This window comes from Aotus nancymaae, unplaced genomic scaffold, assembly GCF_030222135.1.
Source record: "Aotus nancymaae isolate 86718 unplaced genomic scaffold, 86718_ANA_hifiasm-v0.15.2.pri h1tg000016l, whole genome shotgun sequence".
In the NCBI taxonomy this organism is placed as follows: domain Eukaryota; kingdom Metazoa; phylum Chordata; class Mammalia; order Primates; family Aotidae; genus Aotus; species Aotus nancymaae.
Genome location: NW_026988428.1, coordinates 65,449,859 through 65,466,299, shown reverse-complemented (window position 1 = coordinate 65,466,299; position 16,441 = coordinate 65,449,859). Strand labels below are relative to the sequence as shown.

The following is a 16,441-nucleotide window of genomic DNA, read 5'->3' as shown; positions in this document are numbered from 1 at the left end:
TTCCTTTTTTTTTTTTCTTTTCTATTCCAAATTCATTCCAGAGTGCGTGGTAGGATCAGTATCGCAAGCCTAGTTCTTGGCCAGAGCCCTAGTGACTGTCTTATGTGCGTGGGGGGCCCAGCCATTGCAGGAAGAGGGGGCAAGAGTCTTCATCTGATGAGGGCCAGGGACTTTCCAACCCCCTCAACCCTCCCCCCAGGCTCTGTTCCTGCCCTCACATTGAGCCCTCTTCTCTCTGACACTTGCCCCTCCCTGGACTTTTATTCCGAAAGAGCCAAGGCCCCTGGAGGTGGGGAGGAGGCCAGAGGCTGGAGCTGGCCTAGACCCTGAGCCAGCTCCACCCTTCTGGGTTGTTTTCCAAGGCAGTGACTCTGGGACCCTTGCTGTCCTCAGCTCTCCTCTTTATCCCCTGTCTCCAGCCTTGCTGGCCTTTGAGCAGAAGGTCCCTATAGCCAGGCCTGCTGGGCTTCTCCCTCCTGTGCCTCACACCCTTGTATCCCCGTCTTTTATTCCTTGACCTCGCATCCTTCATCTACTTCCTTTTTAAGCTTTTTCTGGCTTTCTTGCTGCCTGCCCTTCCCAAAGTAGACACAGGGGCCAGGTCACCATTTAGAAGCTCCCCGCCTCCCCCAGCATTGGACGAAGGTCTTACCCCATCCCATCCCTCTTTCCCAACACATAGGATGGAAGTGTCAAATAGCCAGATGCCTTCAGATGTCAGAACCGTGGAGTCTATTGTACCCTGCGCAGGTGGGGCTGTGTCTTGAGCCTGGTTTTGTTGAGCACATGAAGCTTTCTCGAGAATAAGGACAAAGAAATGGACGAAAAGACTCCCTCGGTAGCTCCTGTTTAAACTCTTGAAACCCAGTCACAGTTTTCCAGAAGTCCATCAGGATACAATTTTCACTAATCACCAAATACCCAAAGCTTAGTTCTTTCTTAGAAGGAAAAGAAGAGCTCAAATGGACAGGAGAGAGCAGGGATTGGTTGTTCTCAGGGGCCCCTTCCCTCTGCCTGCTTCTTTCATCCAGGAGGCCAGAACTTGATCTGGAAGTGAGGTCACTATTGGGCAGTGGAGTGTGAGAAAGGACTTTGGCCTGGGGGCTGCAAGTTACAGATTAACACAGGGAGGGATAAGAAGGGACCCAGCGGGAGGGGAGGTGGCCGGAGGAAGGGACAGCTGACCTGGCACAATCTGGGCTTGAAGAGGGCATGACAGGAGGGTCTGTGGGCCGGGCGCTGTCTGGAGGGGCTCGGCTCCTCTCCGGCTATCTGACCTTCCTGAAGACCTGCTCGCACACTGCATCCCTTGCAGTCAGTTCCTGGGGAGAGAGGGGAAATGAGGGGGAGAGAGGGGAAATGAGGGGGAGAGAGAAAGAGGGCTTTTGCCAGCCAGAGCCCCTTTCTCAAGGTCCTTGACCTCCATTTACTCCTTCCGGATACAGCAGCTCGAGTGTTTGATGTATGGGCAATTGTACCATTGTTCCACATCCTCCACTTTCCACCCCACAGGAAGGAGGGTGGCTGGAGCAGGGGATGTGAAGCGGCTGAAACCTCCATCTCTCCAGTGATGATTTATGGGCATTCACCCGACTCGTAGCCAGGGCCCACCTTGGCCACGCTGCTGCTTCCTCTCCCCACTCCTCCCCATGCTTTTGTTTTCCCTCCTCGGTCATTTCCTTGGATGGGGAGTGGGGCTGAGCTGGGGGTGGAGTTGTGGACCTCTCTGATTTGGACGAGGGGATGCCTCCTAGCTGAAGGCCCTTCTCCCAGATGCCCAGCCCCCACCCCATTTACCAGATACAGCATCTCTCCCTCCAGCCAGTGTCTCCAGCCCCGGTTGGGGACCTCCCCTTTCTGCACACACACCAGCTGCTCCTCCTCCCAGGTTACTATGGTCTATAGGGGAAAGACGGAATAAAGAAAGGTTGGGAGGCAGGACACCCAAAATGCTTCCCAACTCACTCTGACTGGGCTCCCCCTTTTACTCTGCAGCAGATACTGTCTGCTCCAGTCCCTCCACTGAGCGAGAAGGCCGCTCTGATTCAGCAGGACTCTCTTTACTCACTTTTTTTTTTTTTGAGACAAAGTCTTGCTTCGTTGCTTTGTCACTCAGGCTGGAGTGCAGTGGCAGGATCTCGGCTCACTGCAACCTCTGCCTCCTGTGTTCAAGTGAGTCCCATGCTTCAACCACCCAAGTAGCTGGGATTACAGGTGTGCACCACCATGCCCGGCTAATTTTTCTATTTTTAGTAGAGACAAGATTTCTCCATGTTGGCCAGGCTGGGCTCAAACTCCTAAGCTCAGTGATCCACCCACCAGGCTACCTAAAGTGCTGTGACTATATTCGTGAGCCAAGACGCCCAGCTTCCCACTCCTAAAGGCCACTGAGGGGGCCCAAAGTTCTCTACAGTGATATTGGGGGAGAGCAGGAGTGGCAGCAGGATAAGCAGAGGTGAAATTGGGGAGGGCGTTGATGAAGAATGGAGATTTTTTTCCTCTGGATGCCTCTGGCTGACCTATAGGGATTTTTGGGAAAAAAAAGAGATTGGTTGGGAGTCCTACCAGGTAATCTCATTTCTCCTGTTTCTCAGTTTCGAGGACAGTTGAAGTATGCTTAGGAATAAAGGGTCTACTCCAAGAATGTTATGAGGAAAAAAGAAAAAAAAAGAAATAAAGGGTCAACCCCCCTGGGCCTGGGCATTCCAATCAACCTTTATTGAGTTCTCCCAAAGCATAGGCCCCAAACAGGGAGCTCAGAGTATTGCACAGAGAAGGGTAACTGTAAATAGGTTAATTGTGACACCAGGGAAGAGTGAGGGACGGGAGTGGGGCGGGCAGAGTGAAATCTTTAAGGAAGTTAGGAGTTAATTAGATTGGAGAGAATGGGAAATTTCTAGCAAGGAAAGAAACAGCTAGAAATAGCAGTACAAGAGAAGGGCAATTAGTTCTGAAGGGCTCTAACCTAGAGTGTGTGCAGGCAGCTGAAGAGCTGATTCACAGAGACCCTTGTATGCCAAGCTGAGTTTAATAGATAATGTAATGTAATAGGTCATCACTGAAACGGTGTAAGTCAGAGAGTGACGTGGTCACGTTTATATTTTAGGTAGACCCTGTGGCTATTGCATGAGGATTAGAGGAGGGTTAAGACTGAGATCTAGCTGGGTGGAGAGCCTTACGCCCGTAATCCCAGCATTTGGGAAGCCGAGGTGGGAGAACCACTTGAAGTCAAGAGTTTGAGACCAGCCTGGGTGACACATGACACCCCATCTCTACCAAAAATTACTAATTTGGGGCACCAGGTGAGAAATGAAGGACTGAATTGGGGTGGTGATAGAGGAAGGTTAGGAGGGAACACAGGAGAGCCATTTAAAAGAGTGATGCTCAACAGAAATAAAATGGGTCAGGAGCCGTATTAGAAAAGTAAAGAGAAATAGGGGAAATTAGTAAAGAATATGTTTTAGTCAACTGAAAATATTCAAGATATTATGAGTTCAGCATGAGACCAATATAAACATTTCTGACACGCTTTATGTTCTTTTTATTTGGCATTGTCTGAAAGTCCACTTACAGCAGAGCTAGATTTGGACTAGTTACATTTCAAGTGTTCAATGGCCATCTGAAGTTAGCAGCTGCCATACTGGGTAGTGCAGAAAAGATACAGAGATTTCTTGGCCAATTGGATGTGGGGTGTGGGGTGTGGTGTGTGTGTGTGTGTGTGTGTGTGTGTGTGTATGTGTGTGTGGTGGGAGACCAGAAGTAAGGAAACAAGAGATATTCACCATGACTCTCAGGTCTCTGTCCTGGCTGGTTATTGCAATTAGTAGAGGTAATAGATATAAAAGTGGAGTAGGTTTGGATAGGAAGACAGGGAATTTGAGTTTGGTGTTGGGCATTCAAATGGAAATTGGTTCCAGCAACCCCACCCTACCAAATCTGCTGAATATGCTGAATAAAACGGCTTAGTATCTGTAGAGAACCTATATATATCCTCCTGTATACTTTATTATTATTATTATTATTTTGAGACAGTCTTGCTCTGTTACCCAGGCTAGAGTGCAATGGCGTGATCTTGGCTCACTGCAACCTCAGGCTCCCGGGTTCAAGCAATTCTCTTGCCTCAGCCTCCCAAGTAGCTGGGGTTACAGGTGTGCGACACCACGCCTGGCTAATTTTTGTATTTTTAGTACACCATGTTGGCCAGGCTGATCTTGAACTCCTGACCTCAAGTGATCTGTCTGCCTCAGCCTGGGATTATGGGTGTGATCCACCACGCCCAGCCTTTTCCCATATGCTTTAAATCATCTCTAGATTACTAATAATACCAATGCAATGTAAATGCTCTGTAAATAGTTATACTTTATTGTTTTTTATTTGTATCATTTCGTATTTTTTTTAATTTTTGTTTTTCCCAAATAGTTTCCATTTGCAGTTGGCTGAAGCTGTGGATGCAGAACCCATGAATATGGAGGGCCAACTGCATTTTACAGGCAGTTGAAAACATTGCCCTGGAGCTCAGGAGATGGCTCTGACCGGAGAATACATGCCAAGGGCGGCCTATAGATGGAAGCCAAGGGCATGGGTGTAGATGGTTTAGCCTATGGATAGTATGCAGACAAAAGGGAGAAGACGTTAAGAACAAAACTCTGGGGCAGGGGAGGAACTCCAGGTTAAAGGATTAATAGGAGGACTAGGATCTGTAAAGGAGACAAGAAGCAGGCTGGGCGCTATGGCTCATGCCTGTAATCCTAGCACTTTGGGAGGCCAAGGTGGGTGGATCACCTGAGGTCAGGAGTTCAAGACCAGCCTGGCCATCATGGTGAAACCCCATCTTTTAAAAAAAAAGGAGACAAGAAGGAATATATACGAAGTAGAAAGAAATGCAGGAGAGTGAAGTTAGTGAGGCTTAAGTAAAAGAGACTCTGGGTGACCAACAGTGTCACAGGCTGGAGGGTGAGCAAATGTTTGCTCTTCGGTCTGGGTTGGCCTGTTCTTTGCCCTTTTGGTTGGCGATAAGAGGGGGCAGGGAAGAAGTAGGAGAGAGAGGGGGAGCACCAGGACCTGTTAGTTCCGGAGACTGGCATCCTGGGGGCCGCACTCCCTGCTCTGGCTCGGGGAGGTCACTTGGTTTTGCTCCATGTTGTTAGGAGTCTCCTGTGATCCCTCCTTCCGGCTGCCCCCTAGCCAGGGGAAACGTACCTGGCATTTTCGTCCATCGACGCTCTTGAGGTCCTCCTCAAACTCCTCTCCCACGTTGAACTGCACAGTGTAATTTCGGAAGGTGCTGAGCGTCCTCACTGTCATGTGGTTGCCCTGGTGGTCGATCTCCTTGTCGGGCTTCAGCAGCACCGCGATCTTCCGCAAAGCCAAGCTGATGTCTGTGGGGGCTGCCTCTTAGCAGGGGTGCTGCCAGCCAGCCAGGAGCTCCCCTGCCTGCCGCAGCCCCTCAGGGCTGTAAGTTTCCCTTCTTTGGATTTGGGACTGTGGATTCACCCCCTCCTAGCAATGCCTGGTTAGAAAGGGATCCCAGGTCGGGAGCCAGCTGGCTGAGCCTTCCCACAGTGTCCAACCCCGGGCATTCCCTCTTCTCCAGGGGACTAAGAGGCAGGAAGGGCGAGGGAAGAAAGGGAGTGACAGGGGTCTGGGAGGGCAAGGCCATTACTTAGGGCTTGCAGGTAGTCCTCCATGTTCTTCTGCGAGACAAAGCAGTAGTAGCCAGTGAGGTTGGGAGGCATTGTGCAGATCAAGGTTTCAGGAGAATACAGGAGGCAGGGTGAGGAAGGAGGGGGTGTTGTCTGGCAGGTGAGGCTGAGAGACTCAGGCCAGACCCCCAACAGAGACAGGATGTGTAAAGGCCTGGTTACCAGGGCTTTTATAGGGGTGGAGTCCTGTTGCAATAAGAGTCCCTGCCGGACTTTCTCCCTCCCCGCATGATGAGTTTGGGACTGGTGTCTGCAGCCTGAAGGAGGGGCAGGGATTTGGCAAAGTCGTGCTGAACCTTGGCTTTTCCTGAGGAAGGAACCTGGAGCGGGATCTGGGGCTGTCAGTCACCCAAAACCTGAGCCATCCAAAGGTCAGTTTTGGCCTTCATTTTTGGCAGGCTTGGGAACCGTCCCAGGGCTTGAGGGGCAGTCTTTCCTGGGAGGCACCTGAGGCTGGTCTGGCTGTGTGAGGTGGAGATAAGTTCGAACAATATCCTGAGGTCCTGGGACTGAGTGATGTTGGAAGGCGTGAGGGGAGGCGGTGAGGACAGCCAGCTGGCCAGGAGCCACCCTGACGAGCACCCTGTAGCCCTGGCCCCCATAGCTCCCTCAGGCAATGTGCTCAACTGCGACCCTAAAGTGGCATTCCAGACTCTTGGTCCTATAGAGCCATTAGGAGGCAGGCAGAGAAACTGCTCTTCCTAAGCAGAGGGGGCTGTCAGCAGCCCGAGGGGTGCTGAGTTCAAAATCAGGAGCAGACAGCCAGAGAGGAGTTTGTTGGCTATACTGGAGAATTTTATTCTCTTTGGCTTGGGACGCAGAGGGTTTTCTCTCCCTCTGAGTCACCGATGAGACCATAACCCCCAGTCCCCAGCCCTCAGGACAGCCCATGCTTTCCAGATGTATTTCTGTGGCGGTGGGGTGGGGGCGCCTAAATAATCGTATGCCCCGCCCCCAGCTGCCCACTTCTCTCTCGAACCTGCCATCGTCCCAGTCTTCGGAATCCACTGGGCTTGGTTCATCATGGTTTAAGGTAAAATTCGGGGCGAGGGAGGCAGGGCAGGTAGGCAGGAAGAGGCGGCCCGTTCCGACAGGTGCGCGCGCGAGGGGTGCAGGACGTCCTACCCGTCCTGGGGTCCCAGAGCCTCGCTACCGCCCTGCGGACCGCCCTGTGGCTTCCTCGCAGACCGGGGGCTACAAACGCCAGGGTTTCTCAGGCTTAGACTGAGGGTTTTACTTCACCGTTCCCACAGGGCACGCAGCAGGGACCTGTGCATGGAAGAGGCTCTGAAAAGAGGTTAATGCAGAGTTGGGGGGCGGGGTGACGCGATGCCACCCCTTCGGGCCGCCCTCGGGTCCCGCTGACGTCTCTCTTCCCCACCCCCTGGCTTCTGGCTTCTTTCTCCCCACGTCCCTCTTCTTTCCCACCCGCGCCGTGGCTCTCCAGCTTCCTCCCCAGCCCCCGCAGTTCCTCGGCTCCCCGAAATTGCAGCCAGGGGAAGGAGCCCCGAAGCTCTCCAGCCCCGACGCCCCAGTCCCAGTGGCTCCCTCCCCCGCTGCAGCACCTGGTCCCCCCCAGTCACCTGATTGGCCGGCGGCCCCGTCAGTCCTGGCCCGGCTGTGCTGACGTCATCCTGCAGTAGCGGGGTTCGGGTGGGAGTGAGAGAGTGAGGACGCTGGGCTCGGGGGGAACGCGAAGCCGCCGCAAGTCCCCCGCCTCAGCCATCCGGATTGGGCTCTGCCCAGGTCCGCTCTATGGACTAGCGTGGGTGGCAGGCTCCTGTCTGTCCCTGCCCTGCTGTCCCCCGCTCCTCGGGGAGCCCCTGTATCCCTCCTGCAAGGTGGAACCCGCAGGCTGGAGGCTCCTACGGGAGGCAGCCGCCTGGCCCTGCCCTGCCCCGCGCCGCACCATGACCCTCCTTCTGCTGCCCCTCCTGCTGGCCTCTCTGCTCGCGTCCTGCTCCTGTAACAAAGGTGAGTGAGGTGGGGGTGGGGTGGGGGCCCTGAAAGAGGGGTGTCGGGCAGCGCCGTGCAGGGTGGCGGTGGGAAGGAGGTGTCGAGGCTCCCTGGCACCTGACAGGTGTCCGCGCCTTCCCATCCGTGTTCTCAGACCTGCTCCGTCCCCTCTCGCTCTCTTCCCTCTGCCGCATCTTCCTCTCTGGTCCTTCTCTAGCCATGCGCGTCTCTTGTGGGTCATCTTGCTCCCATTTGGTCTCCATTCCCGTCCTGGGGTCTCTATGTCTCCCCTCCCCCAATTTCTACACGCCAGTGGCGACCTCGGGTCTGGGAAGGACTGTCCCGGGCGGGTGATGTACGTGTCCCAGTGGCTGTCCCTTTCCCTGGCTCATGCTAAGGGTGTGTGGCAGGGCGATCCGCTTCGCCTCCATCCCATCCTGGGGAGAAACTATTTGCTGCAGCTCGGCAATTCGGAGCACGTATGTTTTTGCGTGTGCCTCTGCATTCATACCCTTATGCCTGCATCAGCTGGGCTGTGGGTTACCAGAGCTGCCCTCTCTGGCAGACGGCGGATACATTCAGCTGGGCGGGGCTGTCGGAGGGACAGAGAGGGAGGACGGGAGGGAGGTTTTGGGGGCAGAGGGCTCAGGGAGGTGGAAACGGATGCAGAATGGCAGGAAAGGGCAGAAGTGGGTGTGTGGGGGGCGCTGAATGCGTAGTGAGAGGGAAAGCTGAGAAGAAGGCCGGAGATGAGGCGTGGGAGGGGTTGAGGAGGGGATGGAAAAGGGTATAGGTGGAGGCAGAAAAAAGAGGGAGGAATGAGAGAAAAATCAGGAAAAGAGTGAGTCAAGGAGGAGCCCGGAGCCTAGGGAGTGAAAGGGAGCAAAGGCAGAGACCGCAGGGGGCCAGGAGGAGAGGAGACTGAGGCTCAGAGACTCAAGGAGACAAGCAGGGTGGGAGGGGAGCTGTGCAGAGGGCGCCCGGCCCTGCCCTTCCATCGCGCTCTCCTGCTCTCCCCCATCTCTGACCTCAGCCTCGCCTCTTAGCCTCCTGCCACTTCCTGTGCCGCCTCCTGTGCACCATCTTGTGGCTTTCTCCTCAGCATTCAGGAAGGAGTTATGGTGGTCATCAGTAAGAAAGCCTTCCCATGCCAAAGGCTTGCTGGGGTGTGGTTGGAGGAGAGAATGGAAATCAGGGTTTCTTGTTCACTGTGAGGTACTGGGGATGAGGTTCCCTTTGGTGACTCAGTTTCCCTCTGTGTCATGGGTGTGCTTTCAGAGACTGGGTGTTGGCATGGTGGGATTAGATAGGGCAAGCGTGGAGGCTGGGGTGGGGGGCCATGTGGAAGGGGAGGGTACATGCTTCCTCACAGCCCCTCACCAGGCTGAATCTGGTAGAAGATGGAGGAGATCTGGAGTCTGATGAGTCCCACATCCATTCCGAATTGGCTGGTGTTGAAGGGAAGAGGGGTGGGGTAGATAAGAACTGGGATTACGTTCTGTATAAAAAGTGGGTTTCAGGGAATGTGGTTTGATGGTCTTGTGGAGGACATAGAGATGTGCTGGTTTTGAATGTGTTCTCTTGGGTGTGGGGGTGGGAAGCAGGGAGGGGATTTGTCATGTTTCTAGGCCAGCCCGATAATCCCTTAGGATGACGGCTCTGCTGGGTCCAGTCACTCGGCGTTGATTCCTCTGCTCCATTCCTGCCCCTCTCTGCCCCCTCCCTCTGTCCTATATATATTCTCTTCTCTCCTTTCTCCCCATCCTGCGCTCTGGGAGAATGGCCCCAAGTTGGGGCTTGGCTGGGAGAAGTGCAGAGTGAAGGGATCAGGATTGAAATGAATTGGGGAGGAGGATAAGCAACCAGGATCTCAGGAAACTTCTAGATCTTTTTATAGTCTCAATGTTGCCCTTAATCCCTTCCCTTTCCCAGGACCTTCTCATGGCCCACCACTGCTCCCTGAAGTTTCCAGTCTCCATTCTCTAGCTCATGAAATCCCTAAAGAATATTCTCCACTTTCTGACCATGGTTCCCAGGGAGATGGTGGTCCCCTCCTCCTCACCCCCAGGGCAGGTTGTTTCCATGGAAACTGTCTACCCTTCTATAGGAGAAGGCTGTGACCTCCTGCAGACCCTCCGACTCCTTTAGTAACTGATTTCTTGTCCTCAACGCCCTGCCTCCTGTAAGGCGCTCCTATAGGGGGTAGAAAGGGTGATGGTGCTAGGGTGTGAGTTGTCTGGGTCAATAAGGGGTTATTGGGGGAGTAGAGGCCTGCTCACAGGTGCTTCATCTCCTCTCTCTGGGGCCGGACCAGCCAACAAGCACAAGCCATGGATCGAGGCAGAGTACCAGGGCATCGTCATGGAGAACGACAACACGGTCCTACTGAATCCACCACTCTTTGCCTTGGACAAGGATGCCCCACTGCGCTACGCAGGTAATTGAGGTTGGGGGTTGGCAAGGCAGTGTAGGACAGAGAAAAGTGGGTGAGAGGGCCAAGAGCAAGGGAGGGAGGGAAGGGCCTGGGAGTGATGAGAAAATAAGGGAAGAGGCCTCGGAAAAATAAAGGCAGACTCAAGGAAGGGAATGGGCTCCATTGAAGAATGGAGACTGAGTCAAGGAAGATAGAAAAGGACATGGGCAGCCAAGGGTTAAACACATCATGGTTTTTCCAGATCTCAGGCCTGGAGGCTCTGGGAGGTTGCTGCTCAGGGAAGCTGGGCTTGGAGTTGTGTGTTTGATAATTGATGCTTTTATGCCTACAGGAGAAGGGACAGTGCTTCCTTTGGGAGGAGAGGTGGAGCTGGACCCCAGGTGGGGAGGCTGAGGGTGGGGAAGGAGACACAGCAGGCTCACTCCTCCCCTTCTCCCCTTTGCCAGGTGAGATCTGCGGCTTCCGGCTTCATGGGTCTGGGGTGCCCTTTGAGGCTGTGATCCTTGACAAGGCGACAGGAGAGGGGCTGATCCGTGCCAAGGAGCCTGTGGACTGCGAGGCCCAGAAGGAACACACCTTCACCATCCAGGCCTACGACTGTGGCGAGGGCCCCGACGGGGCCAACACCAAGAAGTCCCACAAGTGAGGAAGTGCTTGTCTCCTGCCCCATGTGCTGCAGGGTCCTCCTCCCTGCTCCCAAGCCCACCATCCTCTGTCTGTGCAGTCATTGAACATCCACCCCGACCCGCTGCTGCTCCTAGGACTTAGGGAACCCCATCCCCTGCTGGTCCTAGGATTTAGGGACCTTCGGGCAAGGTGACAGAAACATATAGTAGAGTTCAGTGGGTCTAATCTTGGCTTTGCCTCCCATGACCTTGGGAGGCAAGGTCTAGCCTTTCTGGACTTGCTTTTCCTTGTCTGTAAAATGGAGAGTGATGACACCTACTTCATAAGGTTGCTGTGAAGATTCAGGGAGATGGTTGTGTTGAAAGCAGGCACACAGCGAAGGGCTCAGTACATGGGCGTTGTCATGAGGAGGAGAGCAAGAAGGTAGAGGATGAACACACTCAGCATACATCCAGATTCCTTTCAACTGCCCCCTCCAGTCTATTTGCAGTGTGTACCACACATACGATCCCTAACATACACATATAGCTCTAGGTGAGGGTGGGCAGGGGATGGTTGTAGCAAGAAAGAGGCGCGGGTCTGGGACACCTACACCTGTTGCCACCTAACTTGTTATTTGAGAATAAGAAAGATCTTCAGTCAGGACTCCTGGGCCACTAAGAGGCACTAGAGATAAAATGCTCTTTGTGACTCAGTTTCCCATTTGAAGATAGGACCCTTGTCTCTGGGGCCTGGGAGCCTGGGTCTTGGCTTGGGGCAGGGCTCAGCATGAAGGGCCTTGACCCAGCTCTGCTTTCCCTGGTGGATGACTAGGGAGGGACCACACCTGACATGAATGTGCAAGGGAGGCAGCGCTGCCCGCACGTGCTGTTCAGACGTGTCAGATGACTTGTGATCTTTGTACAGATGCCGTTTTCCTTCTTATAGCTGGTTTTAATTTGCCTTTTACTGTGCATCTTCCTTGGTTATCCCCCTGGATCTGACTGTTATGAAGGAAGATCCTGCTGGATTTTATGCCCTACCCTTCCTCTTGGCACCCCGAACCCAAAGTCATCAAAATCAGCTCCTGAGGACACCTGGGGGCTTGTTCCTCATCCCCTACATCAGTCGGGGCCCCCTCCCTGGTGTTGTCCTCTCCCTGGCATAACTTTGTGCAGCCTGATGCCCTGTGGGGCGGGAGGAGCATGCTGACTGCTCCAGTCTCAGGGATAGATGGGCAGGCTTCCTCCTGCTCTGGCTCCCAGTCGGGAGTCTTGCTTGCTCTTCTCTGGCATATGGGTGTACCGGTCATGGCAGTACCTCGGTGTACAGTATCGAGGCTGTACCTCGCTGTACCGTATCGAGGCTGTACCTCGCTGTGCCGTATCGAGGCTGTACCTCGGTGTGCGGTATCGAGGCTGTACCTCGCTGTGCCGTATCGAGGCTGTACCTCGCTGTGCCGTATCGAGGCTGTACCTCAGTGTGCCGTATCGAGGCTGTACCTCGGTGTGCGGTATCGAGGCTGTACCTCGGTGTGCCGTATCGAGGCTGTACCTCGGTTTGCCGTATCGAGACTGTACCTTGGTGTGCCATATCAAGGCTGTATCTTGATGTACAGTATCGCGCTGGCTGATGTGTCCTCATCCCTCCTCCCCTCGGTATGTGCAGAGCCACCGTGCATGTGCGGGTCAATGATGTGAATGAGTTTGCCCCGGTGTTTGTGGAGCGGGTGTACCGTGCGGCTGTGACGGAGGGGAAGCTGTATGATCGCATCCTGCGGGTGGAAGCCATTGACGGTGACTGCTCCCCTCAGTACAGCCAGATCTGCTACTACGAGATTCTCACACCCAACACCCCTTTCCTCATTGACAACGATGGTGAGTTGGCCCTGGCTTCCCCGGCCATCCATGTGCACCCACCTCCCTCAGGGTGACCCTGGGCTGCACTCTCCACTTTTGCCCCTCAGACCCTCACCTCACCCTTCTTCCCAAATGGAGCCTTCTCCTCCCAGACGCCTTCCTCCCTGCCTCCTGCTGCCTGACCTGCCTGGTGCCCGATGAACACACACATCCTCTCCTTGCTGTCCTGGGCTTTCTCCAGTGCTCTGATGCTCTGTCCTGCTGACCCCACCCAGGGAACATTGAGAACACAGAGAAGTTGCAGTACAGTGGTGAGAGGCTCTATAAGTTTACAGTGACGGCTTATGACTGTGGGAAGAAGCGGGCGGCGGATGATGCTGAGGTGGAGATTCAGGTGAAGCCCACCTGTAAACCCAGCTGGCAAGGTGAGAGCTCAGCACCGTGCCCCATCTTGTGAAACATCCTTTTCCTTGGTCTCTCCTTTTGTCCCTTCTGACAATCATGGGGGCTAGGCTAGGGCTTGGAGGATATTGGGGAACACTTGCAACTGTCTACTCTGGCTGGACCATCTGCCAGGGGTCCCAAACTGTCCATGGGCATGGCAAGAGAAGCATGGAGAGGGGTGGCTGCTTTACCCTTCTCTCTCCCCATCACCCTCTCTGCCTCACCCATGCAGGCTGGAACAAAAGGATCGAATATGCACCAGGCGCCGGGAGCTTGGCTTTGTTCCCTGGTATCCGCCTGGAGACTTGTGATGAACCACTCTGGAACATTCAGGCCACCATAGAGCTGCAGACCAGCCATGTGGCCAAGGGCTGCGACCGTGACAACTACTCAGAGCGGGCGCTGCGGAAACTCTGCGGTGCGTGTGCCCCCAACACTGCCTGAGGCCCGTCCCTTCCCATCCAGCCTCTGTCCAAATTTCTCCAAGACTCTGCCTTGCATCACCTCTGGCCATCCACAGGTGTTTATCCACAGAGGTTGTGACACGTGGTTAGCTTTTGTGGCCCAAAGGGCAAGTAAATATGTCTTTGGCAAAGATGCGTAATTGTCACACCAGTCACCAGATGCATGGTGGAACAATGGTAGGAAGAGACGAAGAGCTGGAGAATGGGATAACAGGAGAAATACTCTTAAAGAGAGTTCATGCCTCTCTTGTCTTTGAAAGGCCACAGGAGGCAGCAAGACATGCTGTAGGAAATCTTTTCCCATCAGTCCCTCTTTCCCTGCCTCCTGCCCATTTCACCATCTGCTGCTCTTTGGCTTTGACACTTGTGCCTCCTGGGGCTCCCACAGGTGCTGCCACTGGGGAGGTGGATCTGTTGCCCATGCCCGGCCCCAATGCCAACTGGACGGCAGGGCTCTCGGTGCACTACAGCCAGGACAGCAGCCTGATCTACTGGTTCAATGGCACCCAGGCTGTGCAGGTGCCCCTGGGTGGTCCCAGTGGGTTGGGGTCTGGGCCCCAGGACAGCCTCAGTGACCACTTCACCCTGTCCTTCTGGATGAAGCATGGAGTCACTCCCAACAAGGGCAAGAAGGAAGAGGAAACCATCGTATGTAACACTGTCCAGAATGGTAAGCCTCCTCTCCAGGCACTAGCCAGAGAGGGAAACTGGCTTCTTGTCCTGCCTCTGTCAATGCCCAGTGTGTGACTGTGGACAGGTCATGTCCCCTCTCTTCATTTGTGACGTGCAAGTGCCAGGTTTGATACGCCTTGATTCTGTGCTTCATCCCCAACATGACGTGTGGGATCCTGCTGCTGCAGAGTGCAATGGGACTCCGCAGCTATTCTCCTTTCAGTTGCCCAGTCAACTTCTCTGTGTCCCACCATGTGGTAGGCTGCCCGCCCCCCATTTCTACTCCCATTAAAGCCCCTCCATTGCAATGGGAAAGCCTGGGTAATGGTGTGCCCCATTCTTTCACCATCCCATCCTGGTACTGGTTGGCCCCATCTCTGAGCCCTGTTCTTCCCTTATCTGCAGGGCACACTCCACTGGAGAGGGCTCAGTCTTGACCTGCTCTTTCATTTCTAGCCACTTCTCTGACCTCATTTTTCTTGACCTTGAAAAGAGATGTTGACTTAGACAACTCTTTTGAAAAGAATTGTCACCCATGATGTCTGTATTCATGACAGCACTGATGAAGAGCTGGTGAGGGAGTGGGCCAGCTGATGTTCCCCCCTCAGCCAACCAGGGTGCCTAAGAAGCCTGAGTTATCACTTGGACTGGAGTGTGTGTGTGTGTGTGTGTGTGTGTGCACGTGCGCGTGTGTGCATGTGCATGTGCGTGTGTGTGTGTGAGACAGAGAGATTGCTAGAGAATGAGGGAATGAGAGCGGATTAAGAGAATCCAGTGTCCTCTCCTTCCTGCTGCTTTGAACTTGTTCTGGCTTCGGCCTCTGAACTTGACCTCATTCCCTTCCTGTTCCTTCAGAGGACGGCTTCTCTCACTACTCGCTGACTGTCCACGGCTGCAGGATTGCCTTCCTCTACTGGCCCCTGCTTGAGAGTGCCCGCCCAGTCAAGTTCCTCTGGAAGCTGGAGCAGGTGAGGCCAGAGCCAGGCTCCTGGGAGGCCTGGGTAGATGCGACTAACTTTTACGAAAGGTCCTTCTCTGGGCAGGGTCAGCATTTTCTGGGTTCCCCCTCGCCCTCTCTTTGCTTCTCCACTTTCAGCTCCTGACCATTCTACTCCCAGGTCCTCCTGTTCCCTTTTCCCAAGGCTTGTCCCCTGCAGAAAGCAGTCCTGGATTAAAAAAATAACAATAATGAGGAACAAATGACTACTACACCAAACTCAACCAACCATCTATTTGCCCCTTGTTTTATTCCATCTCTCTCTTATTTAGGACTTTAACAGTACACATCCCTGACTCTCAGGCAGCTCGTCTGTTGTAATCAAGACAATAAGTCATTCTAAGGTACATAGGTTGGGTTTGAGTCCTGCCAAGAGAATTTACTAGCTATGAAATCTTGATTAATATGTGTAAACATCAGGGTTGAAAAAACCCTGCTAAATAGGGATAAAAAGAATTCTATATCCCAAGTGGTTAGGATTAAACGATGTAATAGGCCCTTGTAGACTGAAAGGCACTCTCTCTGTATATGTTAATTCTAACTATTATCAGCCATGATTGCGGAGGGCTAAAAAAAAATGGACGAAATATTTAAAATCCTCTCTTGAGTCAGCAGTTGCAGCCTCTTCATTATTTATTCTCCAGGCTGACCGCAAGGACCAGTGAGGACTAATTTGAGTTTCCATCTCCTCCTATTTCTCTTGCAAGTCCTGGTGGAGTAGCTGAGTAAGCAAATGGCAAAAAAAAAAAAAAAAAAAAAGCAATAAAAGAGAGAAACAGAAGTGCCTAGAAAATGTATAAGCTAGTAATTGAGGGCTATCTACAACAGTTTTGCTGCCTGTGGGACTCTTAAAGAGGCAGTCTGCCATTTGCTGCTTCTCAGTTTCCCTTCCACATTGCAAATATTGGTAACGTTACCCTTGCTATCTTTCTTTACTTCACCCTCATTTAATCAGTCAGTATCTATTAAATACAACTAAGTCTCTGTCATTCAGTTAGGTTCTGGGGGGAGAATGAATGAAATGAAATCTTTGTCGTCATTGAACTCACATTTTAGTTGGGGAGATAGATAGACTTTTAAGAAGTAAATAGACATATAGAATGATAAATTGTGATAAACGCTCCAAAAGAAGCAAGCAAGGGACTGGGGTAGAGCACGGGGGTGGCAAGGAGAGGCGAACTCGCTTTAGATTGGATGCTGTTGGGGGGACCTGACTGAGATGAAATTTAAGTCTAGTGCTAAAGGATGAGAAATAGCTGACTGTGGGAAGAGAGTGGGGAGGTTCCAGGAAGAGGGAAGAGCAGATG

The 16,441-nt window shown here is 53.3% G+C and overlaps 3 protein-coding genes and 1 long non-coding RNA gene across 6 annotated transcripts in view; 1 reads left to right on the top strand and 3 right to left on the bottom strand.

Annotated features, from left to right (window-relative positions):
• The window catches only part of LPCAT3 (lysophosphatidylcholine acyltransferase 3), a 254,920-nt gene that overhangs the window by 156,484 nt on the left and 81,995 nt on the right, over positions 1–16,441 (bottom strand). The gene's annotated exons all lie outside the window — the stretch shown is intronic.
• Positions 831–5,851, bottom strand: RBP5 (retinol binding protein 5). Its single transcript, XM_012472874.2, has 4 exons — positions 5,663–5,851; positions 5,200–5,378; positions 1,798–1,899; positions 831–1,322 (listed from the first exon to the last, which is right to left on the bottom strand). The coding sequence occupies exons 1-4, from the start codon at positions 5,733–5,735 to the stop codon at positions 1,269–1,271; spliced, it is 408 nt and encodes a 135-aa protein (XP_012328297.1). The 5' UTR covers positions 5,736–5,851; the 3' UTR covers positions 831–1,268.
• Positions 6,367–8,156, bottom strand: LOC105731207 (uncharacterized). The gene is made up of 3 exons (XR_001110665.3): positions 7,815–8,156; positions 7,286–7,336; positions 6,367–6,989 (listed from the first exon to the last, which is right to left on the bottom strand). It is a non-coding gene; the product is annotated as an uncharacterized LOC105731207 (long non-coding RNA).
• CLSTN3 (calsyntenin 3) overlaps positions 7,333–16,441 on the top strand; it is a 29,505-nt gene continuing 20,396 nt past the window's right edge. The window contains exons 1-8 of one of the 3 annotated variants that reach the window (XM_012472871.3): positions 7,333–7,676; positions 9,973–10,095; positions 10,539–10,734; positions 12,367–12,575; positions 12,833–12,982; positions 13,234–13,419; positions 13,854–14,135; positions 14,993–15,105. In XM_012472871.3, the coding sequence (XP_012328294.2) occupies positions 7,613–7,676; positions 9,973–10,095; positions 10,539–10,734; positions 12,367–12,575; positions 12,833–12,982; positions 13,234–13,419; positions 13,854–14,135; positions 14,993–15,105 (1,323 nt within the window). In that variant the 5' untranslated portion in view covers positions 7,333–7,612. Of the gene's footprint in view, positions 7,677–8,376; positions 8,874–9,435; positions 10,096–10,538; positions 10,735–12,366; positions 12,576–12,832; positions 12,983–13,233; positions 13,420–13,853; positions 14,136–14,992; positions 15,106–16,441 lie in introns of those variants that run through there. The other 2 variants (XM_012472872.2, XM_012472870.3) reach the window with 2 other exon arrangements.

Excerpts from the sequence above, each read along its gene's own strand:
- RBP5 (XM_012472874.2), bottom strand. The coding sequence starts at position 5,735 with ATGCCTCCCAACCTCACTGGCTACTACTGCTTTGTCTCGCAGAAGAAC. Across the intron at positions 5,379-5,662 it reads GGACTACCTGCAAGCCCTAA|ACATCAGCTTGGCTTTGCGG; the intron begins GTAATGGCCTTG and ends CAGCCCCCACAG. Across the intron at positions 1,323-1,797 it reads AGGGAGAGATGCTGTATCTG|GAACTGACTGCAAGGGATGC; the intron begins GTAAATGGGGTG and ends CTCTCTCCCCAG.